This window comes from Hippopotamus amphibius, chromosome 8 (genome assembly GCF_030028045.1).
Source record: "Hippopotamus amphibius kiboko isolate mHipAmp2 chromosome 8, mHipAmp2.hap2, whole genome shotgun sequence".
NCBI classification, from domain to species: domain Eukaryota; kingdom Metazoa; phylum Chordata; class Mammalia; order Artiodactyla; family Hippopotamidae; genus Hippopotamus; species Hippopotamus amphibius.
This window is the reverse complement of record NC_080193.1, coordinates 77377819-77402983: the sequence shown is the minus strand read 5'-3', so window position 1 is coordinate 77402983 and position 25165 is coordinate 77377819. Positions and strand designations below refer to the sequence as shown.

At 43.9% G+C, this 25165-nt stretch overlaps 1 protein-coding gene across 9 annotated transcripts in view; it reads left to right on the top strand.

Annotated features, from left to right (window-relative positions):
• ARMC9 (armadillo repeat containing 9) overlaps positions 1–25165 on the top strand; it is a 150412-nt gene that overhangs the window by 99012 nt on the left and 26235 nt on the right. For all 9 annotated transcript variants that reach the window (XR_009055082.1, XR_009055080.1, XR_009055083.1 and 6 more), the window contains one exon: positions 18793–18897. Coding sequence is in view for 5 of the 9 variants with exons in the window: in XM_057745323.1 (XP_057601306.1) it covers positions 18793–18897 (105 nt within the window). In the remaining 4 variants the exon portion in view is untranslated. The remainder of the gene's footprint in view (positions 1–18792; positions 18898–25165) is intronic.

Sequence of the window (25165 nt, the reverse complement as noted above, 5' to 3'; positions counted from 1 at the left end):
CACTGTCCCCCTTCCCTTAAGCCCCAAGCAACTACTAATCTGCTTTATGTCTCTGTAGATTTGCCTTTTCTGGGCATTTCATATAGTATGTAGTTTTTGCATATAGTGGATTTCCTTTAGTATATTTGTGAGGTTTAACCGAATAGAATATAGCAGTAGTTCATTTCTTTTCATTGTTGAATAGTATTCCATTGTATGGATAGACCACTTTTTGTTTATCCATTCACAGGTTGATAGATATTTGCATTGTTTTCACTTTTTGGCTGTGATAGATAAGGCTGCTATGAACATTTGTGTATAAGTCTTTGTGTGGTCATATGTTTTCATTTCTCTTGAGTAGTTACCCAGGAGTGGAATTCCTGGGTTGTATGGCAAATTTATGTTTAACTTTTAAAGGAATGGACAAAAATTTTGCAAAGTGGCTGTGTACCCACTTTTACATTCCCACCAGCCTAGGTATAAGGGCTCCAGTTTCTCCACATCCTCACCAATGTTTGTTATTTGTCTGTTGTTATAATTATATAGCCATCCTAGTGGGTGTGAAGTGATATTCATTGTGTTTTTAATTTGTATTTCCCTAATTACTAATGATGTTGTGCATCTTTCTATGTGCTTGCTAGCTACATTAGTTTCCTAGGGCTGCTGTAACATAGTACAAACTGATTGGCTTAGAACAAGAGAAATGTATTGTCTCACAGTTCTAGAAACTAGAAGTCCAAAATTAAGGTGTCAGCAGAGCCACACTTTCTCTAGGCTCTGGGGGAGAATTAGTTCCATGCCTTCTTCTGAGTTCCTGGAGTTGCTGGAGGTCCTTGGCGTTCCTTGACTTGCAGGTGCATTTCTTACCTGTGTGTCTTCACATCCTCTTCTTGTAAGGACACCAGTCACATTGGATTAAGGGCCCACCCTACTCCAGTATGACCTCATCTTAAATAATTACATCTGCAACAACCCTATTTCCAGTTAAGGTCACATTCTGAGGTATCGGGGGTTAGGATTTCAGTATATCTTTTGGGGATACACAATTCAACCCGAGCCTTTTGCATGTCTTCTTTGGTGAAATATGTATTCAAATAATTTTCCCATTTTTACAGTTGGGTTTTTTGTCTTTTTATTGTTGAGTTGTGAGAGTTCTTTATATATTCTGGATACAAGTCCTTTTCTTGTTATATGACTTGCAAATATATTCTCCCAGTGTGTGGCTTGTCTTTTCTTTTCTTTTCTTTCTTTTTTTTTTCTTTTCTTTCTTTTGTCTTTCACTTTTTTAATGGCATCTTTGGAAGTACAAAAGTTTTTTATTTTGATGAAGTCTGATTTATCTTTTGTTTTTCTCTCATGGTTTGTGCTTTTGTTATTGTATCTAAGAACTCTTTGCCCAACCCAATGTATATCAACTTTGGGCACTGTTGACATTTTGGACCAGATAATTCTTTGTTGTGGGAACTGTCCTGTGTGTTATAAGATGTTTAACAGCATCTCTGGCCTATACCCATTAGGTGCAAGTAACAACCAAAAATGTTTATAGACATTGCTAAATGTCCCCTAGGAGCAAAATCACTCCAGTTGACAACCACTGACCTAAACCAATATTGCAAAGATCTTCTGGGACTTCCCTGATGGTCCAGTGATTAAGACTCTGAGCTTCCAGTGCAGAGGTTGTGGGTTCAATCCCTGGTCAGGGAACTAAGATCCCACATGCCGTGTGGCAAGGCCAGAAAAAAAAGAGATTTTCTCCTATGTTTCCCTAAGGGTTTTATAACTTTAGCTCTTACATTTAGATCTAGGACCATTTGTAGTTAATTTTTGTATATGGTGTAAGATAAAGATCTAAATTTATCTTTTTTGCATGTGAATATCCAGTTGCCCCAGGACAGTTTGTTGAAAAGACTATGATTTGACCCATTGGAAAAAAAATTGACCATAAATGAAAGCATTTATTTCTGGCTTCTCATTTCTGTTCTCTTGACCTGTATGTCTATCTTTGTGCTAGTACCACATGATCTTAATTATTATAATAGGTTTTGAAATATAAGTCCTACAACTTTGTTCTTTTTCAAAATTGTTTTGTTTAATATTTATTCACATTTAATGTAATTGTTGGTAAGATTGGGTTTAATTCTGCTATTTGCTGTTTTCTATTTATGTGATCTCTTTGTTCCTCTGTTTTTTCTGCCTTCCTTTGTATTAAACAAATACGTGTATTACCCTATTTTGTATTAAACAAATATTATTTAGCATACCATTTTAATTACTCTATTAGCTTTTTAGCTGTATTTCCCTTTTTCTTTTTGAGTTGGTTCTAGGGATTACAATATGCATCTTTACTTACCACAATCTTCTTTGAGTTAATACTGATTTGTTTCTGGTAAAATAGAAGAACTTTACTAGTACAACTCCATTTCTGTTCCTCTTTTGTGCTCTTGTTGCCATATATACTACATCTACATTGTATTATCAACCCGGTATTATGTTTGCTTTAAATAGTCACAAATCTTTTAAAGAAATTTGGGGAACGTGTACATCTGTGTATCCAACCATGTATTTATCATTTTCAGTGCCCTTCATGCCTTCCTGTGAAGTTACCGTCTGACACCATTTCCCTTTCGTCTGAAGCACTGCCTTTAGCATTTCTGGTAATTCAGGTCTGTTAACAACAAATTCTCTCAGTTTTTTAAATCTGGAATTGTCTTTATTTCACCTTCATTTTTGAAGGACAGTTACACTGGGTATAGACCTCTTGGTCAACAGGTTTCTCTCTCACTTCGAACGTGTCAGTGTCTCCGGGCTTCCGTTGTTGCTGATGGGAAGCCAGCTGGTAACTTTATCTTTTATGGTTCTTTCCCTGCATGTGGTGAGTTGTTCTGCCCTTGCTGCTACGTAACATTTTTTTCTTCAGTTTTGGCTCTCAGCAATTTGATTATGATGTGTTTGGGTGTCGTTTTCTTTGAATTTATCCTTTTTAGGATTCATTGAGCTTCTTGGGTCTGTAAGTCACAGTTTTTCACCAAATTTGGGAAGTGTTCAGCCGTTATTTATTCAAGTATTTTTTCTGCCCCTTTCTTTCTCACCTCTCCTCCTAGAAATCCAATTACACATATATTAGACTACTTGATATTATCTGACAGATCTCTGAGGCTTTCTTCATTTTCTTCGATGTTTTTTCTCTCTGTTTTTTAAGCCAGATACTTTGTGTTGATCTGTCTTCCAATTCACTGATTTTTATGCCAGTTCATATCTGCTGTTGAGCCCATCCACTGAATTTTTCAATTCAGTGAATATACTTTTCAGCTCTAAAATTCCCATCTGGTTCTTTTTTTATAGTGTCTGTTTCCCTGTCAAGATTTCCTGTTTTTCACTCATTTTTAGTGTATTTTTCTTTAACGCGTGAGCACATTTTCCTTTAATTCTTTAAACATTTTCATCATAGCTATTTTGAAGTCTTTGTCTGCTAAATCCAACATCTGGGCCCACTCAAAGTTAATTCTTGGCTAGTTGATATTTCCTGAGCTCAGGTCACATTTTTCTGTTTCTTGGGCCGTGTCTATTAATGCCTTTGGTTGCAATGATTCTGGATTACGTTTTGTTCTCCTGAGTGGTGTTTGGTAAGTGGTTATCTTGCCTGGTCTCTAACTGTGAAATCTGCCCCCGCCCCGCCTCGCAAGCAGCCAGTGGTGTCTCTGCTTATTGCTTCCCCTGCAGAGTTTGTCAGTCGGAGATTTGGGCAAAGATTATGTTGACACACCTCAAGTGGCCATCCTCTGCCACTCGAGTTATGTGTAGGTTGAGGAATGCATTTAAAAGCACAGAAAATTTGCAAGTTTCCCTGAGCCTTTAATTTCTCTGCGCTTCCTGGGGCTTTCTGCACACATCTGTAGTTCAGCATCAGGTGGGGGAATGCGTGGAGATTTTATCATCTCAGTCCTTCTGTGGCTCCCTCGCTTCCGGGCATCCCCCTCCAACTTCTAGCTGCTCTGCTACTTGCCCTCTACCACGTCCACACCGTCAGCTGATGAAGCTGTGGGTTTTCATTGCCTGAAATCGACAGGAACTCCCCCAGCCAATGTACCATTCTTGACCCAAGTGCAGTAGCACTTCCCCAATGAGCGGTTGTAGCCTGCCACTGATCAGTTTCCAGCGTCCTGAAATGATTGTTTTTAATAAATTTGTCACATTTGTGCTTGACTTGTGTAGAGGGGAGTTGCCTGACCTACTCATGTTCCATTCCCAGAAGCCGTTAGGGTGTGGCAGTAAGCGAAATAGATTATCAGGAGAAAAGCAGACCTTAAACAAATAAGGAAATAGAAATATAATATGTAAAATGGTGGTAAGTGCCTTAAAGAACAGTAAAAGTAGGAAGGGCTTGAGGGAGAAGCCCTCACTGGACACTGGGAACAGCAAATGTCAAGGGCCTGAGGTAGAAGCCTATTCGGGGAACCACGAGAAATGGGGGGGGATAGGATACAGGTTCAGAGGAGGTAGCTACGGTCAGGTCCCCTGGAGCCTTGAGAAGGACATTAGCTCTTATTCTGAGAGAGGAGGGAAGCTGTTGGAAGGTATTGAGTGAAAAGTGACTTATCATTCCTCTTGTGTTAAGGGATTACTCAGAGTGCCAATTGACTGCATCACAATGAGAACTGCAACTGCCAAGTGAATTCAGTAAGTCATTGACAGGCCTTGGCATCCCTGAACTTGAACTGAGCTTTGAGGCACTGGGACCAGGTAGCCTGTGGACCTCGTGAATTTCTGGGCTGAAGAGGCATCTGGGCTTAGCCGAACGTCACTCATCTTAGAATCAGAGACCCTTGTTGGGGTCCTGACTCTGCCATGTACAAGACTAAGTCTCTAAATGAGCCAACTATCCAGTGTCTAACGCATGTGATATGTAGTCAATAAGTGGCTCTAAATCGAATGTGGACGTTAACAAAAACTAAGCTTCCTAAATTGCCTGCTTGTCTAGGTACCCATACTCTTTCAACAGCCCAGTGACCTGTGGTTGTTTCTTCTCCTTCGTACTTTGTCACCATCCTCCAGACATAGTGGCTCATCGTCCTGAAAGTCACTTTTATCTTCCTCTTCATTTCCTTTTTCTGTTCCACATCCCCGCTAAAGCCTCAGTCTCTTCCCTTCCAAGCCTGTCCTGCATGTGGCCACCAGACACCTTCCTAAAGCAGGGCTTGGATCAATCGTGATCACTTCATTTTTAAATTGGGGAACATTTTAAACTTTCCAGAAAGTCCAGAAAATAAGATGACAGTGGTAGCTCTATCCCTTCATCCCTCTCCTCTCCCACCTTCCCCAGAATTAACCACCATCCTGAAGCTGGTGTATAAAATTCCTTGAGCATTCTGTGCTCCTATAATACCTTTATGTTTCCATTAACAATATACTCTATTGTTTTATGGTTTTTAATTTTACGTAAATGGCATAGTATTCTAGGAATCATTTACCAACTTGCTTTTTTTCATTCAACATTACATGTTAGAGATTTATCAATACCAATACGTGCTGCCCTAGTTCTTCCTCTTAACTGCTGTACGAGGGTCTCATCTTTATTAGATACTGCCAAATTGCTCTCCAAGGTAGCTGAACCCATTTACACTTTCACTTGATTCCTTCTTAAAAACATTCCCATGCCCTCTGTCACCCACTAAAATTAAGTTGCTAATGGTGGTATTCAGAGTCCCACTCAACTGAGGTCCCAGTCTACTTTCATATTTTCTTTCACATTACTTGCTTTGTTTCTTCATCTATAAAGATAATTACTACCAAATTGTTGTGAAATCGGCAAGCTAATCTGTGGCACATAATGGACACACAAAAAACGATCGTTTCCATTCCTTCCTTTGTGTCTGTATAGTATCCACGTGCTCCTTCTGGAGCTATGCAGAATAAGTCTAATCCAGAAAAGTTGGGGGGTGAGCGGGAGACACGTTAAGGCCAGGACTGGGACATTCTCTTGATCTCCTGACATCTTATTGCTGCAGCTCACTGGGGTCTGGGATTACATCCTTGTCTCGTCTCATGGGTGGTCTGATCATGTGTGCTGTCCGTGTCCTCGTTCCAAGTCCAAGGTGACAGGGGCCAGGCAGGAAGCCTCTCTGTACCCCCAACAGACCCTGGAAATGACAAATACTTGCTGAATGTTAAAACAGCAAGTGTTTGAATCTAAACACAGAGAATGGTTCCGTAATCAGACTGCCTGGGTTTGAGTCCTACCCCGCCTCTTACCAGCCGTGTGGCCTGGGGCAGTTGGTTAACCACTGCAGGGCTCAGTGTTCTCATCTGTAAAGTACAATTATAAATACCCTGTTTCTTCAGGTGGTTGTGAGGATCGAGTGAAATAATCCCTATAAAGTGCTAACACAGACCCAGTGCATGTTAGCCAGTTTTGACATTACCGTATCATCAGAATCTACAGGCAGCCTAGATTGGTGCAAATGAAAGTCTGCTAGAGTGGAGATGCCTCATGGGGTGCCCGACCAGAGCTTGAGCTGAGGTCAGTGGGTGGCCAGGATGGAGCTGGAGGTGGAGAGCGGGGAAAAGGGGTGTTGGACACCCTCAATGGGTAAAAGGAGGGAAGGGAGGCTATTCCCAGCACAAACTTCCGATAACAGCCAGTTTGTAAAACACCAAACTCAGGTTCCTAATCAACCCCCCACAAATGCATCTTCCCCCACCCAGGGAGCCTGAGAAACTGACAAATCGATAGTTTTCTCTGTTTCTTTTCTTTTTTTTTTTGCAAGATTTATTTTATTATTTTTTATTTTTTTTATTTTTTTATTTTTGGCTGCATTGGGTCTTTGTTGTTGTGCACAGGCTTTCTCTAGTTGTGGAGAGCGGGAGCTACTCTTCATTGCGGTACGCGGGCTTCTTATTGCAGTGGCTTCTCTTGTTGTGGAGCATGGGCTCTAGAGCACAGGCTCAGTAGCTGTGGGGCCAGGCTTAGTTGCTCCACAGCATGTAGGATCTCCCTGGACCAGGGATCAAGCCCGTGTCGCCTGCATTGGCAGGCGAATTCTTAAGCACTGTGCCACCAAATCTCCTTCCTCTAGATTCTTTGAGGACTTTTGAAATTCTTCTAAACATCATTTCAGAATTTACGTGGTTTATTGAATAAAAATTTTTCCTTATGATGTTCTTGCTGGTGTGTAAGAAAATACCTTCATTGTGTTAGGGGCATTTCCAGTTCTGGGGTGGTGGTTTCTGACTTGTTAGCTAAGCCCCCACTCACTCCAGGTTGTGGGGGACACAGCCAGACTTGGGGTCTTGTGTTTTCCCCGAGTGCCACGCCCACCCCTACCCCCGCATCTCTGGAGAACAGTCAGTGACTCCCGTTTAGAAGGAACCACAACTTGGGTTACCTGAGTCCTCTCGTCTGTGTTCTGTGCCATGTCTGGCCACTGCTGTGATGTTGGCTTCCTCCCACCAGAGCTTCCTGCTGTCTTTCACTTTCAGTCTGTTGAGCCTCCACGGCTCCTCTGATTCTGGGTGCTCCATACTTTAATAAGCTCGGCTTCCCTCAGAGCAGCACTGCCATCGTCTCCATGTGTCTTGCTCCTTTCACTTAGACTTCAGACGAAGTTGAAGCAAGCACACGGAGCAGCTAAAGCAATGGATTAGAAGAATCAGGGAAGTAAAGGGTGTTGGGGTTTGTCTGGTTTCTGTTGTCTGGTTAGTTAGTGAACTGGGCCGGTTGTAAAACCAGCTATCATTACCCCCAGGAATGTCATTTTGTGGATGGGGAGGTCGCTGTCTCAGGCAACTCAGCATCTCGACGAGTCCTCCAGGATTCAGAACCTGCTTGCATCCACGGTGCTGGCACACACTCGAAGAAAGCTGCAAAAATGGAAAAGGTCCATTCCGCTAGGGGAAATATGTTGATTACACTGCCTGCCTGGTCACCTTGGTCCACCCTTTCTCTCCCATGTGGAGTGTTTTTTCCCCTTTTTTACAGAGAGTGAGATTTCCAATCCAGTGTTCTGAGAAGGTGTCTCAAATTTAAACTGCTGGTAAAAGTCTTATAACTATTTCAAGTGGAAAACACACTCGATACTTTCACTTGTCATATGTAAAACCACTTGAATACATTCTGCTCTCGGCATTATATCTGTAAGAATCTGAGTTTTCAAATGCATTTAGTGGTCAACCTTAGTTTTATTTTCAGGCCAATTGCTTAGAATCTGGTTTGTCTGGAGTATTATGTATCTAAAGCCTCCAGTTAAGGATCTTGTAGTGTCATAAGATCACCAAGCCGCTATGGGGAAGCTTCGTATTAGAACATCTAAATTCATCTCAGCTCAAGTGCCTTTTTTATGAGGCATTCTTAATTTCTTGAAGTAATCAGTTATCCCTGGGCTCTCCCTTCAGTAATCTGATGCATTCTGCTGAAGTACATAAAGACCAGTAATTTTAGTAAAATTCCTCCCAACAATGGTATTTAAAACCCACCCTAATGAGGCATTTATTCTTGAAGCATTTCCTTATCCATCACCTGCTTGCTTCACAGAGTAGATTGCAAAATATGTTTCGTGTGGAATTAACAAGCAGCTCGGAAAAGCTGGCAACGTGGCTGGTGCTGGTTTTACACGGTGTGTTCTGCACCCAGGGATCACCACGTTCAGTTGCTCATACTTAAGTGAGGCAAGTGAAATTCTTCCCACTTAAATTGGGGGAAACTAGTGGAAGTAGTCTTCTCTCTCCCAGAGAGAAAGCTGAAGCTGTAAAATTATCATTGAATGTCTCCTAGGTTTGCCCTTTTCAGAAAGTTCTGACACATCCTCAGTTGTTTCCACCCGCTTGGCCCCAACTGAAGAAGTGGACCCAGCGCCCTGCTATCAGCAGGCATCAGTTTTATAGGCTCTCCCCTTTCGTTTCCCACCACATCTAGTGGTTTCCTCTGCCGTCCTGAACCTCCCTCTGCGTCTAGTTTCCCAGGTATTGCTGGAAACAGGTTGAATAGTATTGAATTAAGCTCTTGCTTCTCTTTGTTAAGTTGCACTTTCCAGCTCATCGAGTACAGCTCATTTTCCTTCTGCTCTTTACATTTCAGGAGTCCTAACGATGCCTCCATTTCCTTTTTGCTGATATCAGTATTTCTTAAAAAGACTATGACAGTGACTTGTTTACATCTATACAGTACATGGCTTTTCAAAATCAGAGAACTTATGAAATTTCCTTAATCAGTAAGTCATGATTTTAAAGGGGACAGGATTTTAAATGAACTCGTTTGCTGGATGGAGAAACTCGGGCACTGACAAGAATCACATCTCATCAGAGCCTCACTACAGACTTTCTTAACCAGGAACTGTCAATTTAACAATGATTTTCACATCCATTTTCTTACATTTATGCATCTTACGTTAATGTAATATTCTTGAAAGCACCAAGAGTATTTGCCTGCACGTTGCCAGTAGAGAAACTGTGGCAGAGGAAGCGGATTCTCCAGGTGGTCAGCAAACCGGCTGAGGTGTCCTGGTTCTTCTCTGCCCTACACTTGCATATGACACTGTGACTTAATTTTATTACAGGGTCGTATATATTAGGGACCAAGCGTAGAAACTGTCCTGTGTTTTTTTGAAGGTTATCAATTATCAACAAATTTAACCATGAAGTACTTTTAATAAAAAACAGCAACTTGCTTTAAATTTTTAAAAAATTGAATAATATTTCAGTGACTCTCTTACTAACTTGTTTTTGAACAAGCTAATAAATCAAACTTTAACTTATTGGGAATACGTTTGCTAGTTTGTATATTTGAAAGTGAATGTCTTACATATGTACTTGCTGTCCAGAGTAAAGAAATACTTCTGTAAGCGTTGACTAAGGTTAGCCGTTGCCCTTTTATTTTTCATTGAAATAGTATGTGAACATTTGTTTTGTTTCTTAAGGTTTCATATTTCATCCTGGCAGGGAAGTGGTGTATCACCAATACCTCTGTGAAGCTGGGATTCATGTGCCCATTTCCAGGGGTGCCTCCAAGGCTTGGTTCCCTAGAAAAGAGATGAAATACTACCCCACTGCCCAGAGCTCTTGGCCACTCACTCTGGCCACAGAGCCCAGTGCTTTTGTCCACAAAGAGCAATCATTTTCCTAAAATAATCATATAATGTACACACTATTTGATCACTAAGATGCTGGTATTTTAGTAAGCTAAACTCTAAGCCAAGGCAGCAGCATAAATCTTACCTGGCTGTCCCAGACCTGACCGCAGGTAGGGCCTCATATAGCGTTACCTTTAAGGAACCCCGAGTGAAATTTCAGGATGACAGATACGCCTGCACTTGGCACAGCTGCCAACTCAGGTGAAGCAGCAGGAAAAGAAGGCAGCAGCCCTTGCATGGAGAATGAGTCAGGGATAGGGGCTGGATGACCATGAACCTGGTGTTCCAGGTAGGACAAGAGTGGATTCTCCGTTGGTGATTAGACGGGATTGGAAGAGAGAGGATGAGATGGGGGCTCCGGAATGGCCGCAGCCCTCCTCTCCTCTCTCTGCCCCATTGAGCTCAGTCTCCACCAGGCACTGAAGACCCTCAGTCCAGCCTGTGCCTCCTCAGAGACAGCCTCCCCAGGTGGCTGAGTCAGAAAGATGTGGGCAGAAGGGGGCTGCCCCAAGGTTAAAATCCAGACTCCTGCCTCCAAGCCAGGCTCTTCCTGTGGACTTGTCACTTCTCTCGGGCTCAGATTCCACATCAAACAAAGTAGGTATAATCAAAGGAACCCACACAGAGTCTTGGGAAAGTTAACGTGAAGTGCTATGGAAGTGTGAGGTGGGTTCCTCCATGCTTCTGTGATCACATGGCATCAAATAAGTGCTCCAATGCAGGCTGGAGGGAGTCGTGTCTCCTCAGCAGCCCCTGCTGTGAGTACGACAGCATGGAGGGTTGGGAAAGGCTCTGGGTTGGACGGGAACCTGCCTCTCAGTCTGCTGGTTCTGGTCTGCCTTGGGGGCCACCTAGAATAAGTCAAATCCCTTTTCCTAAGACAGCCCATCCTGGGGTGATGGTGTCTAGTGGTGGCAGATGGCGCTGACTGTGTAGTGAAGAGAGCCCGGGGAGAGAGGACTGCGCCCCGGAACAGCCCTACCCAGAGGCAGTCCTCACAGAAATTTGGGCCTTCGCATCCCTTGGAAACTGACTCAGATAAATCAAATTCACAAAAGACTGGTACATCCAAAATGGCTAGAAGTTAGTTTGAAAATAAGGACAGGTGCTTAAGTTTACAGAATAGAGCTTTGTCTTCCTATTGGCAAGTTTAGAGAAAGCAAATCACTTGTGGTCGAGTGGGCGAGAAATCAGGAGAAGGACTGGTTAGATGATTTCAAGGACCCTTGTTACCCAGGCATGCCAGCCTGGGGCACCCCTCCACCTGAGACTGGACAGGCACTGGACGGGCATCTCCTCCAGGGCCCCTCCTTCCTGCGATCTCACTTCGCAGCAGGTCAGCTCCCCTCACACAGACACAATTTTCCTTAGTTTCTACATCAGTCAGGTTACAGTCTGGTCTATTTTGTATTGATCTTTATAATTTAACCTGCAAAGGACACTGTAATCTCCAAAGTTCTGGCAGGGAGGGAGAAAGAGTACCGCCGTTTCCCTGGTACCATGTACATCACTCAGCTGGGATTTGATTAGACACAGGCTCGGCACAGCTCATATACACTATTATTTTGTTTCTAACTCCTCTCTTTTTGTGTATTTGAAAACGTTTTATTTTGAGATAATTGTGCATTCACATAATAGTAGAGAAAAATCTCGTGTACCCTTTACCCAATTCCATCCACTGGTAACATCTTGCAAAACTATAGTATAACAACAACCAGGGTATTAACACTGATGCAGTGAAGAGCCAGAAGATTTCTATTACCATAGGATCCCTTTTATAGCCACAACCCCCAGTTCCTTCTTAAACCCTGGCAACCACTAATCTGTTCTCCGTTTCCATAGTTTTGTCATTTCAAGAATGTTATATAAATGGAATCATATAGCATGTAACCACTGAGGATTGGCTTTTTTCACACAGTGTATTTCACTGGAAATTTGTTCAGGTATATGTGTGTCATTATTTCATGGTGTGGCTGGGCCACAGTTTGGAAGGACATCTGTTGTTCCCAGTTTTTGGTTATTACAGATAAAGCTTCTGTGAACATTCATGTACAGATTTTTGTGTGACCATAAGTTTCCATTTCTCTGGGATAAATGCCTATGAGCATAACTGTTGGGTCGTATGTAGTTGCATGTTTAGCTTTTTAAGAACCTGCCAAGCTGTTTTCCAGAGTGGCCATGCCAGTTTTGTGTTCCCACTGGCAGTGTATGTGTGATCTACTTTCTCTGCATCCTCACCAGCTTTTGATGTTATTACTATTTTTTAGCTTCGCCATTCTGGTAGGTGTGGAGTGACTCACTGTGGTTTTAAGTTGCATTTCCCTAATGGCTAATGATGTTGAACATTTTCCTGTGCTTATTTGCCATCCACATGTCCTCTTTAGTGAAATGTCTCTTCATATTTTTGTCCATTTTCTATTTGGATTGTTTGGGGGTTTTACTGTTGCGTTTTGAGAGTTCTCTGTATAGTTCATATATTTAGTTACTAGTCCTTTGTCATGTATGTGGTTTCCAAATATTTTCTCCCAGTCTATAGCTTTTCTTTTTGTCCTCTTAACAGGGTCTTTCACGGAGCAAAAGTTTTAAAAATTTCAATAATAATCCAATTTGTCAAATTTTCCTTCTTATGAATTGTACTTTTGGTATCAAGTATAAGAACTGTTTGCCTTGCCATGGATCCTGAAGATTTTCTCCTATTTTTTCCTAACAATTTAATAGTTTAAATATAAGTCCATGGTCCATTTTGAGTTAATTTTTTTTATAAGGTATGAGAATTAGAGTAAGGTTCATTTTTTTTTCCTGTGCATGTCCAGTTGCTCCAGCACCACTTGTTGAAAAGACTGTCCTTCCTCTGTTGAATAACTTTTGCACCTTTGTCAGAGTCAGTTGCGCATATTTGTGTAGGTCTGTTTTGAGGTTCTCTGTTCTGTCCAGTTGATCTATATGTCGCTCCCTCTGCCAATACCACGTAGTCTTTTTTTTTAAGTGACATAAAATTACATATTTATAAAATAAATTAGATTCATATATATGGATCTAATTTTATATGTATATGAAACCAGTTAGGGAAGAGCGAGAGAGAGAGATACCAGTTCCTGGACCAAGTTGATTATTACTATTGGACATTAATTAGGCTCTGAATTTTGCAATACCACATAGTCTTGATTCCCATAGCTATATAATGTCAATTGGAAAAAAAAATGCACAGCCAAAAAGTTGAGAGTTATGTTTTTATCAGGGACTTTGCTGAGGACTATCGCCTGGGAGACAGCCTCTCAGACAGCTCTGAGGAACTGTTTCAAAGAGGTAAGGGAGGCGCTGGATATAACAGGAGTTTTTGCTGATGGGAAAAATGTAGTTGAATGTCAAAAGATTACTACTAATCACAAAAAACAGACATTTCAAGTTAATGATTTTAGTGCCTTTTTGTGTATGGGTAGATACAAGAGACTGAGCTCATTGAAATTACTCTTTTGATATTCATCTTAACTATCTAGGGCCAGTATCCTGTTTTTTTTTTTCCATCCTGAATTCTGATGGCTTTATGGCCCATAGCATCCTTTGTTTACTGAAATGGCAAATGACATTCTTTGTCTGCAATAATAAATCTTGACATCAGGTAGACTGATTCTTCCCACTTTTTCAAAATTGTCTTAGCTATTCTAGTTCCTTTGCCCCTTCCATAGAAATTTTAGAATAGTCTTGTAACCATCTATAGAAAAATCTTGCTGGCATTTTTATAGAAATTACATTAAACTTGTATATCAACTTGGGGAGAATTGACATTTTAACTATGTTGAGTTTCTTTTTATTTATTTATTTATTGGCTGCATTGGGTCTTCGTTGCTGCACACGGGCTTTCTCTAGCTGCGGTGAGCAGGGGCTATTCATTGTGGTGTACAGGCTCCTTATTGTGGTGGCATCTCTTGTTGAGCATGGGCTCTAGGCACGCAGGCTCAGTAGTTGTGGTGCACGGGCTTAGTTGCTCCGCAGCATGTGGGGCAGGGATCGAACCCGTGTACCCTGCATTGACAGGCAGATTCTTAACCACTGTGCCACCTAGTTGGAAGTCCTATGTTGAGTTTTTAATTCATAAACGAGATATGTCTTTCCATTTATTTAGACCTCCTTTGATTTCTTTCGTTAGTGTTTTATAGTTCTCACCATAGAAGTCCTATACGTGTTTTGTTAGATTTACACCTATTTCTTATTTTATTTGTGTGTGTGTGTGCATGTAAGCAACTGTAAATTATATTGTATTTTTAAGCTCTTTATTGGAATATAATTGCTTTACACTCTTGTACCAGCTTTTGAGGTACACCAAAGTGAATCAGCTGTATTTATACATATGTCCCCATATCCCCTCCCTACCGCGACTCCCTCCCGCTCTCCCTGTCCTGGCCCTCTAAGGCATCACCCATCATCGAGTTGATCTCCCTTTGTTATACAGCAACTTCCCACTAGCTATCTGTTTTACAGTTGGTAGTGTATATATGTCTATGCTACTCTCTCACTTCGTCCCAGCTTCCCCTTCGCCCCCTGCCCCCTCCAACCCCATGTCCTCCAATCCATTCTCTGCATCTGCATCCTTATTCTTGCCCTGTCACTGAGTTCATCAGTACCATTTTTTTTTAGATTCCGTATATTGTATTTTTAATCAGTCTTAATTTAAGTTCATTGCTAGTATGTAGAAATTGATTTTTGTATGTTTCTCTTATATCCTGTGGCCTTGCCGAACTCACTTATTGGTTCTTTGAGTTTTGGGAGGTCAGTTCCTTGGGATTTTCTACATAGACAATCATGTCATCCGAAAATAGAGACAATTTCTTCCTTTCTGGTCTGTATGCTTATTTCCTTTTCTGCCTTCTTGCTGTGCTTATAACACTAAGAATGGTGAGAGTAGAAATCCTTCCCTTGTTCCAGTCTTAGGGGGAAGGCATCCAGTCTTTCACCATTAAATATAATGTTAAATACAGGTTTTCTATAGATTTTCTTTATCAAGTACTCCTCTATTCCTATTTTTCTGAGTTTTTGTCATGAATGGATATTGAATTTTGTCATGCTTTTTCTTCATTAATATAATCATGTGATTCTTTTTCATAAGCCTGTTAATCTTGTGGATTACATTGATTAAATTTTATTTATTTTTTAAAAATATTTATTTATTTGGTTGTTTGGGGTTTTAATTGTGGCACACAGGCTTCTTAGTTGTGGCATGTGAACTATTAGTTGAGGCATGCATGTGGGATCTAGTTCCCTGACCAGGGATCAGACCTGGGCCCCCTGCATTGGGAGCACAGAGTCTTATCCACTGCACCACCAGGGAAGTCCCAATGATTAAATTTTAAATATTGAACCAGACTTGCATTACTGGAGGAAACCCCACTTGGTCAGTGTATATAATTTGTTTAGTATATTGATCTATTGGTCTATTCTATTTGCTAATTTTTTTTAATAAATAAATAAATTTATTTATTTATTTATTTATATTGGCTGTATTGGGTCTTCATTCCTGCACACAGGCTTTCTCTAGTTGTGGCGAGCAAGGGCTACTCTTCGTTGGGGTGCATGGGCTTCTCATTGCAGTAGGTTCTCTTGTTGTGGAGCATGGGCCCTAGGCACGTGGGCTTCAGTAGTTGTGGCACAAGTAATCAGTAGTTGTGGCACATGGGCTTAGTTGCTCTATGGCATGTGGGATCCTCCTGGACCAGGGCTCGAACCTGTGTCGCCTGCATTGGCAGGTGGATTCTAGACCTCTGCACCACCAGGGAAGTCCCGCTAATATTTTGTTAAGGTTTTTTTTTTTTTTTTCTTTTAACTTGGTTGTTAAGGACTTTCGCATATTTATTTGTGATTGATATTTGTCTGTATTCTTTTTGTAAATGTACTATCATTGCCTGGTTTGGGTACCAGGGTAATACCAGCTTCATAAAATGAGTTAGGAAGTATTTCTTCCTCTTCCATTTTTGAAGAACATTGTGTGGAAATGGTGTTACTTCTTTTTTTAAAGTTTGGTAGAATTTTCCAGTGAAACCATGTGGGAGATTTCTCTGGAGGGAATTTTAAAATTACGAATTCGGTTTTCTTAATAGTTACAGGATTATTCAGGTTATCTGAGAGGCTTGTAATAGTTTGTGTTTCTTATCTAAGTTGTCAAATCTATGTACGGTTGCTCATAGTAATCCCCATTATCCTTTTGATGTCTGCAGGTCTGTAGTGGTATCTCCTGTTTCATTCCTGACATGGCAATTTATGTCTTCTTTTTCTTTGTCAGTCTTGCTAGAGGTTTGACAATTCCATTAATCTTTTCAAAGAACTAGCTTGTAGCTTCACCAGTTTTCTCTGCTGTTTTTCTGTTTTCGTTTACATCGATTCCTACTCTTCTCTTTATTATTGCCTTCCTTTTGCTTGCTTTGGGTTTACTTTGTTCTTCCTTTTCTATGTTCTTGAGACTCCTTGTTTTTTAATTTGTTTCGAGAATGTCTGTGATTACTCATTGAAGCATTTTTATGATGGTTGCTTTAAAATTTTTTCAGATAATTCTAACATCTCTGTATCTTTTTTTTAATAAATTTATTTATTTATCTATTTATTTATTGGCTGCGTTGGGTCTTTGTTGCTGTGTGCGGTCTTTTTCTAGTTGTGGAGAGCAGGAGCTACTCTTTGTTGGGGTGTGCAGGCTTCTCATTGTGGTGGCTTCTCTTGTTGTGGAGCACGGGCTCTAGGCACGCAGGCTTCAGTAGTTGTGGCACACGGGCTCAGTAGTTGTGGCTCATGGGCTCTAGAGCACAGGTTCAATAGTTGTGGTGCATGGGCTTAGTTGCTCCACAGCATGTGGGATCTTCTGAGACCAGGGCTTGAACCCATGTTCCCTGCGTTGGCAGGCAGATTCTTGATCACTGCGCCACCAGGGACGTCCCGCATCTCTGTTATCTTGATGTTGGCATCTCTTGGTTGTCTCTTAATTCAGTTTGAGAGCACTCTGGTTCCTGGTATGATGAGTGATTTTTTTATTTAAACCCAGATGTTTTGGATACTATGTTATGAAACGTTCGTCTTCTTTAAACCAGGGGTCCCCAACCCCCGGTAGTGGTCCCCGGCCTGTTAAGAATTGGGGCGCACAGCAGGAGGTGAGCGGCAGGTGAGCAAGGGAAGCTTCATCTGCCGCTCCCCGTCACTCCCCATTGCTTGCATTACCGCCTAAACCATCGTTCGAGTTACTGCCTGAACCATCTCCCCTCCCCTTCCCCTGCCCCCGCCGCCCCTCACTGCCTCCCCTCCGTCCATGGAAAAATTGTCTTCCATGAAACCAGTCCCCGGCGCCAAAGAGCCTGAGGACCGCTGCTTTAAACCTTCTGTTTTGTGTGGCTTCTTCTGACACTGCTCTGGCAGGGGAGCAGGGGCTTCTCCTTATTACTGTTAGGTGTGAGTAGAAGTCCAGTTCTACACTTGGCCTCTGTAGACACCCAGTGGGGGTGGGGGGTGAGGAGACGCCTCGTTCCTGTGGGACAGGGGTGGGAGTTTTCCATCCCTGCTAGGCCTCCACTAACCTCTCCCCGACTAGGAGAGGTGGTAGGGATGCCTCGTTACTGCTCCCCACGTGGCCTCCCCGACACCTCGGGAACGTGCGGAAACAGGGCAGTGGTGAATGTCTTGAGTCTCCACCAGGCCTCCTCCGACGCGATCCCGGTGAGGGGGCGGGGACGTCTCGTTAACGCCGAGTGGGGGTGGAAGTCCATGTTCTCCTCCTGGTCTCTACTCTCCCCTCGGGGTGAGGCGCCTCATTACCACCCAGGAGGGACGAAACTCCCCCTCCCTACTTGTCCTTCTCTGATATTACCCCAGCGGGGTGTGTTGGGGTACCTGTCACGGCCTGGTGAGGGCACACGTCTCAGCTCCCTGATGCCCTTGCTGGTGTGGTTGGGGGTGGGGTGAAAGTTCCATCATGCTGGGCTCCCCCTTTCCTGGTTCTTTGGCTAGACGGAGCAGGCTCTGGGGGACCTTTTTTGTCTTCACCCTTCTCGTTTCTGGGTTGCTGGCTTCTTCAGTGCCAAGTCTGGAATCTCTGAGGCGAAAAGTAAACCCAAGGGACTCACCACCTTTCATTCCCTGTGTTTCAGGATACCCAGGCAGTCTGCCGCCTCCTCTCCATCTTTCAGGGTCTTGTATTTATTTTGTATGTAATGTCCAGTGGTTTGGGTTGTACTTAGTGGAAGGAACAGGGGGAAACATGTCCACTCCATCTTCCCAGAAGCAAAACAGTTCTTCTCTTTTTGCTGAGTCTTCTTATTGACTGAAGCCACTTAAGGAGAGCAAGCCTGTGTTGTACAGTTGTGTAGGATTTGGCTGCTCACATGGCAGCTTGACCTCACAGAGAAAAACATTCTGAGAACTGTAACTAGGAGAGACCATTCAACAGCATCTTATTGAACCTCTTCCCACCTGTGGCCGTGGACATGTTCATTAGGTGCCCAGCTTCCTAAAGAGGTGGGTTGGCGTTTTCCCTTTCATCCTCACAGAGGTTATGAGCAGAGGGCAGACTGCCCTGGAGACCCTTTGAAACGCAAACCCACAAGTTGCTGCGATTGGGCTAAGGCCTTCCCATTTCACAGCCGGCCCACCTGGGGGGCCCCGCTCTGGGAACTTGCCATGGGAGGTCCAGAGCACTCACCCCGCATCTCCTTTGAAACAGGAGGACCATGACACCATGGAAGCTGATCTGGACAAAGAGGAAGTGATCCAGCCCCAACTTGGCGAACTCTCAGGCGAGAAGCTTCTGACCACGGAGTACTTGGGAGTAAGTACCATGTGAAGGGGGTGGGGACCCCAAAAGAGAAAGGAGAGATGGACCATTGATGGACTTGCCGTGTACAGTAGTGACACGCAAGGGTTTGGTTTGGTCTGTTATGATACTGTGTTTACGAGAAGATGTGTGTTAGCCAGCTTGCTTCCGGGGGCCCTGAAGCACACAGCGGCCGCTGGCGAGCAGAAGGCAGGTAGAGTATAACTGAAAGGCACACTCCAGAGCCTTCCTAACATCTGACGGGAGCCCCATCCTTGGTAGTAATCATCTACCCGTCCAGCTTCTTGGTTTTCTCGTGCCTTATCCATGAGAAGGGAAGACTGCTGCAGGTCTGTCAGTTGTCAGCACACAGGTGATGGCCAAAGCCATCTGAGCAGGGGAGGTCACCCACTGAGACAGAAGGTGGAGAGGGAGGGAGGGCGGGGCTGAGGGCAGAGGGGCGTGCCAGCATGTCAGGTGCAGGAGAAGGAAGACAGGCCCCCGAGAAGGACAGAAATTTAACAGTCAGGGAGGCTGTAGGAGAACCAGGAGGAAGCAGTGCCACGGGAAACAGGAGCGGGATTGTTCCCGGATGGGCTGAGAGGCCAGTCGAAGCATCAAGAGGCCTGTGGAGTCCCACATCTGTGAGGGTCCATAATCTGAACTCCCCGACAACTCTGATGCTCCGGGAGCCGCTTGTTACCACCCACCAGCTAGACGAGGGAGGGTGTGAGTCGGGGGAGCTGCCGATTGGCTAGGAGAGGATGGCAGCGTCGAGGGCCCAGGTGTCTCGAGGGCCCAGGTGTCTCATGGACCCTTGATCAGAGAGCTCACGGGTGAGCAGGTGGGATGCGGGAGGGTAAGGTTTCTGAAGGGAGGAGCATTTGCACAGGAGGAGGCCAGTTCAGACGGAAGCCCCATGATGGACAGCTGAGCACATAGGAGTGAAGGCCTATGTAAAAGGAGAAAAAGGAGCTCCTGGAATTTTGAAGCTGGTGGGTGACTGGGTCAGTTACATGAACCCTGAAATCTCCTCCGATTGGGCAGGTCAGTGTTGGAGCTGGGAGCCAGGCTCTCAACAATTGAAGCAAAGTGACTTGGGAAGGAAAAGGGTGGTGGTGCAGGCGGAGTGAGCCTCTACGGGGGCAGGTGGAAGCAGAAAGCACCTGTCTGTTCCCCTTGCTGCCCCTTCCAGGCCCTCATCACCTCACCCTGGGCACTGGTCTCCCTGGTCACCTGGGCCTGGTCTTCCTCATCGTTCAAGGAGTTTCCAGGGGCCAGGCTGGAGTCAGTATATGCTGGGAGAACTTGAGGTTGAAGGACAGCCAGGGGCCCAGTCACAAGGGCATTGTCGGCGAGGGTTTTGGACTTTACTCTGCGTGAGCTGGGAAATTGTTGGAGGGCGCAGAGCAGGGGAGTGACTCAGTTTGACTTACGTTTTACTGTATTAACTTCTATGTTCACTCTGGCCACTTTGTGGAGAATAGACCACCGGGGGCAAAAATGAAAGAAGGGAGGTGACTTGGGATGCTGGGTGACCACCGGCCCCCAGTCATGGACAAGTGCCTGTAGCCCGCCACTGTCCCTAGAAATGCCTCAGGGATCCAAGGAACCTAACTGACTGCAGAGGCTCCGTTTCATCAGGTCAAGTGGGGAAGTGCTTGAGAAGTGCCGGAAGTGAGGCCATCCGGGTTCCAAACTGCTGATGGAAGTCTTGAGCGCTGACGAGGCCTTTGCTTCCCTTTGGAAGAACACTGGCTTTGTCAGGGAAGGACAGCTCCATTTGACAGGACGTGCATTTTTAAAAGCAAGATTCTCGCACTTCATGGGCAGGTGGTGAGGAAAACAGAAGGCAGATTGGTGGGGCTTCTCTGCGGGTGGCGAAGCTGTCGAGAGCTCCGTGACGCTGTCGGGAACTCAGCTCTGAGATGCTGGGACTTTCCCGCAGACGCCACAGCACAAGCACGCGAGGGTCAGCAAGGACGTTCTGTCAGAAACCCCAGTACAGCCCCTCCACTAAACGGCTTTTAGCACCTCTGCACAGTGAGATACCACGGGTGAGATCTCATGTTGATATGGTGCTTTTTAACAGCAACAACGAAAACAAGACACTGAACATGCTGGAACTACCAGTTTAATCTTGCAGGTTGGTGAGGCACAAAGGGACAGCGCTTTCAAATCAACCAATAACCCGACTTAATAGCATCCAGAAAGAGTGTCATTTTTCCATATTCTGCAGTTCTAAATCTCCTTAATGCATAGGTACTGTTTTGTTTTGTTTTGTTTTTATAAGTTTGTTTATGTATTTACTGGCTGTGTTGGGTCTTCGTTGCTGCGCACGGGCTTTCTCTAGTTGCGGTAAGCAGGGACTACTCTTCGTTGCGGTGCATGGGCTTCTCAGTGCAGTAGCTTCTTTTGTGGCAGAGCACAGGCTCTAGCTGCATGGGCTCAATAGTTGTGGCTTGCAGGCTCTGGAGTGCAGGCTCAGTAGTTGTGGCGCACGGGCTTAGCTGCTCCTCGACATGTGGGATCTTCCCGGCCCAGGGATTGAACCTGTGTCCCCTGCATTGGCAGGCAGATTCTTAATCACTGTGCCACCAGGGAAGTCCCTAGGTACTGTTCTTTTACCAGAAGGAAATATTTGGAAAAGTTCTACACATGCTTGTTTATCTCATTGGTGTCAGTTACTTTCGGTGGCAGTGTGGGTGGTAAGAATGAAGTACAGGAAGAATTCGTTACAAAGACGGGAAGAATAAGTGTATTAGTTTCCTAGGGCTGCAGGAACAAATTACCGAAAACTGCATGGCTTAAAACAACAGTTCTGGAGGCCAGAAGTCCAAAATCAAGTTATCAGCACAACCACACTCTCTCCAGAGGCTCCAGGGGAGAATCTTTCTTGGTCTTGCAGCTTCTGGCCGGGGCAGGCCCTCCTTGGCTCGTGACTGTGGAACTCCAGACTCTGCCTCCTTCTCCAATGACCTTCTCTTCTCTTTGTGTTCTCTTTTGTCTCTTATGACACTCGTCACTGGATTTAGGATAACCTAGGATGATCTCTTCATCTCAAGATCCCTAACTTAACTACATCTGCAAAGACTGTTTATCCAAATCAGGCCATGTTCACAGGTTCCCGGGTTCGTACATGGACAGATCTGTTAGGGGCCACCATTCAACCCACTAGACCAGGTCAGCATAGGATCTCATGTGGAAACACTTTAAAGTTTTATTGGAAAACTTACTGTCGAGCAGTAGTCGCTGAGGTTACAGGTACACTCCCTGTTTTGCTGTCTTTGTTCGTTAGACTTCTCAGCTGCCCTCAGTCACCCAGTCTTGATTTGAAGTTGACAGCCAGCCAGCGCTGTGAGCTCACCTCACCTGCCCACCTTTGGCTCTGGTGGTTCACACGGGGGCTGTGCGCTCATACCCGCTAACTGCTTGTGCAGTTAGCACAAACGAACCTGCCAGAGATAGAGTACGCTGCATTTCACTAGGGAATGCGTGCCTCCCATTCTGATGTACTAGATAGAGTGTAGATTTTTCAAGATCAGTAGAAAAATGTTGACTTCTTGAAAAATGTATTCAAAAATTTTTCTTTGAACCCATGCCATTTGCCTAACACACGCAGAATACTGGAACAGCACTGACAAGCTGTTATCTTCCAGAAGTTTACAGAAGATGACATAGCAGATAAAACTATGCAGTTGATGGGAGATGAAGATAACAGCGAGGAGGGGTCGGGGGTGACTGGCGTCATCCTGTGATGTCTGAGCTGGCCCAGGGCTTCTCAGAGTCCCAGACCATCAGAAGTAGCTTAAGATAGAGTCTAGGCCCCAGCCCGGGCCTCCTTACCATAATCCCAGGAGCGGTTATTGTACACACCAGTGATTTAAAAACTATAATACTAGTTGGGGGTGAGGGTGGAGGTGCAGCGAGAGCAGCCTGCCAGGGTGTGGAGGGGATGGAAGGGAACCCTTCCCAGAATTCCAAGACCCATGGCTCCCCCGCTGCTGGGCGTTGACGGCCACCCCGAGCCCTCCGGCCACACTCGCTCCCTGTCCTCACCCCCCAAAGTGCAAGCAGATAGCATCTGCACACTGCAGAGCCCAGCCATAAAGATGCTGACGACCACAGGGGACTCAGAAAGCTCAGGCAGAGCAAGTCACTTTTCCTGGGCTTGCCTGAGAGTGGTGATGGTCACATCAGAAGTATCTTTACTCATAACTCTGGTGAAAAACAGCCTCCTTTTGTGTTTCTTCTTCAGGCCGTGATGAGGAGCAGGTCAAGATTGGTGACTTGCCGACTTCTCCTGGCTTGATTATTTCTGAATTTTTTTAGACTCATCCATATTATGCTGAAAAATCAATTCTTCCTAAGAATAGTGTCCTGATTTAAATATCTTCAATACCTTGGTTAAAGGGGTGTGAATATATATCAAGAATCTCAGTTTTTTGTTTTTATTTTGAAGTTTAAACTTATTGTTCAGTTACCTTTAACAACAGTCATAGGTGTGTCTTGAATTAGTTGGGCACAAGTCCTGGGCCAAGTCCTGCGCCGACTGCTTCACACATCTGATTCCATTTATTTAATCCTCCCAACGAATGATGGGGTAAATTCTGCTCGCATTGCATGTTATAGATGAGGAAGCTAAGGCTGAGAAGGTTGAGGAACGTTCTCAAATGTTATTTGAGCCTGCTTGCTCTTTACCGCTAAGCTGTGCTGCCTTCTCAGAGAGTTGTTGATTTTCCAGTGAACCGTGTTCTGTATTTGAAAGTTTAGTCTAAAGTTTAGAGTCTCTGACTGTGTGAAATATTCAAAATTACTATATGGTCCGATTTTTAAGCATAGATTCAGTTTAGTGGGGCGGGGGGGTGGGCTGCCTGTTGTCAATGCTAATTACTCCCTTTCCACACTTCCTTCTCCCCTAAGTTCATTTAGAGATCTCCTAAAGCTGTGGTTAAAGCAGGGGTCATGGCCCCACCTCCAGAGAGTCTGAGTGTGTGGACCTGGCCCCAGGAATCTGCATCTTTTTTACACCCCTTAGAGGTTCTGAAGCCAGAGTCTGGGCCGTGGGAACATTGCCACGTGGGCAGACCTCGAGGTTAACATGGCCTCTGCACAGGAAGTGGGCGCAGCCTGGCCAGGGCTCAGGGCCAGAGACAGAGCAGAAGCTTGGGTGTCTGCAGCTGCCCTCATTTTTGTTGCAGCAAAAACGAAATCTGGAGAAGGAAAGGCTTCAGTTTCCAATTTCTGCTTTTTTTTTTTTTCAAATTTATTTCCTTTTGGGGATTATTTTCTAATTGCTTTTCAACCAATTATTCCTGCTCTGACTCTGATGGTTGAAAAGTCAGTTGGAATTAAGTCCATATTCCTGTGTGTGAAACTACAACCAAACAAGCAGGAGGAAAAATCCCCAACCCTCAAAGATTCCAAATCCTTTTCTTTTTCAGTTTGTTTCTGGGATTCTTTTTTCTGATTACAAAAAAAAAAATACATGCTTATTACTGAAAAGTCAAAAGTAAACACAGCATAAACAACCACCATAACAATTCTGTCCACCCAGATAACCACACTCCCTCTGTTTTCCTTCTGTTTGTGTCCGTATCTCATCTTTCCTTTGTCAGTTGGGATTGAGCTCAATTGCAGATAGCAAGGAAACCAGCCTTATCAGACCCCCAGGCTGCTCTCTTGCCTTCCTCACCCAACCTGTCAGAAGGGAAGATCCAGGTTTTGTGGGCCCTCCGGTTACAGGGTTTTGGAGACCTTCTTTAGAACAACAGAATACAAAGTTTAGGTATAAAAGTGAACACTTAGAATGAGAATGAGAAAAATAAATCACAGTCAAATTCAATTTTTAAGAACTCACAAATTGATAACCGACAAGGACCTACTGTATAGCACAGAGAACTATACTCAATATCTTGTAATAACCTATAAAGGAAAAGAATCTAAAAAAAGAACAGATATATATGGATAGATATATGTATAACTGAATCACTTTACTATACACCTGAAACTAACGCATTATAAATCAATTGTAGTTCAATTTTTTTTTAAGTAGGTAAATGGGGAAAAAAAAAAAAGAGCTGACAGATACTACAAACAGGAAAATAATGTTTTATTAACCAGCTGCTTGCCACATGCTTCATAGTTTTCTTTCCAGATATTTTTTGTTTTATACTCTTTGATTGCCTCTACATATGTGACAAGTTTGTAATATTTTATACAGAGAAAGAAAAGAAAATTAGTCCTTCCTGTAACATATGTGATCAGTTTTGTTTCTTATTAT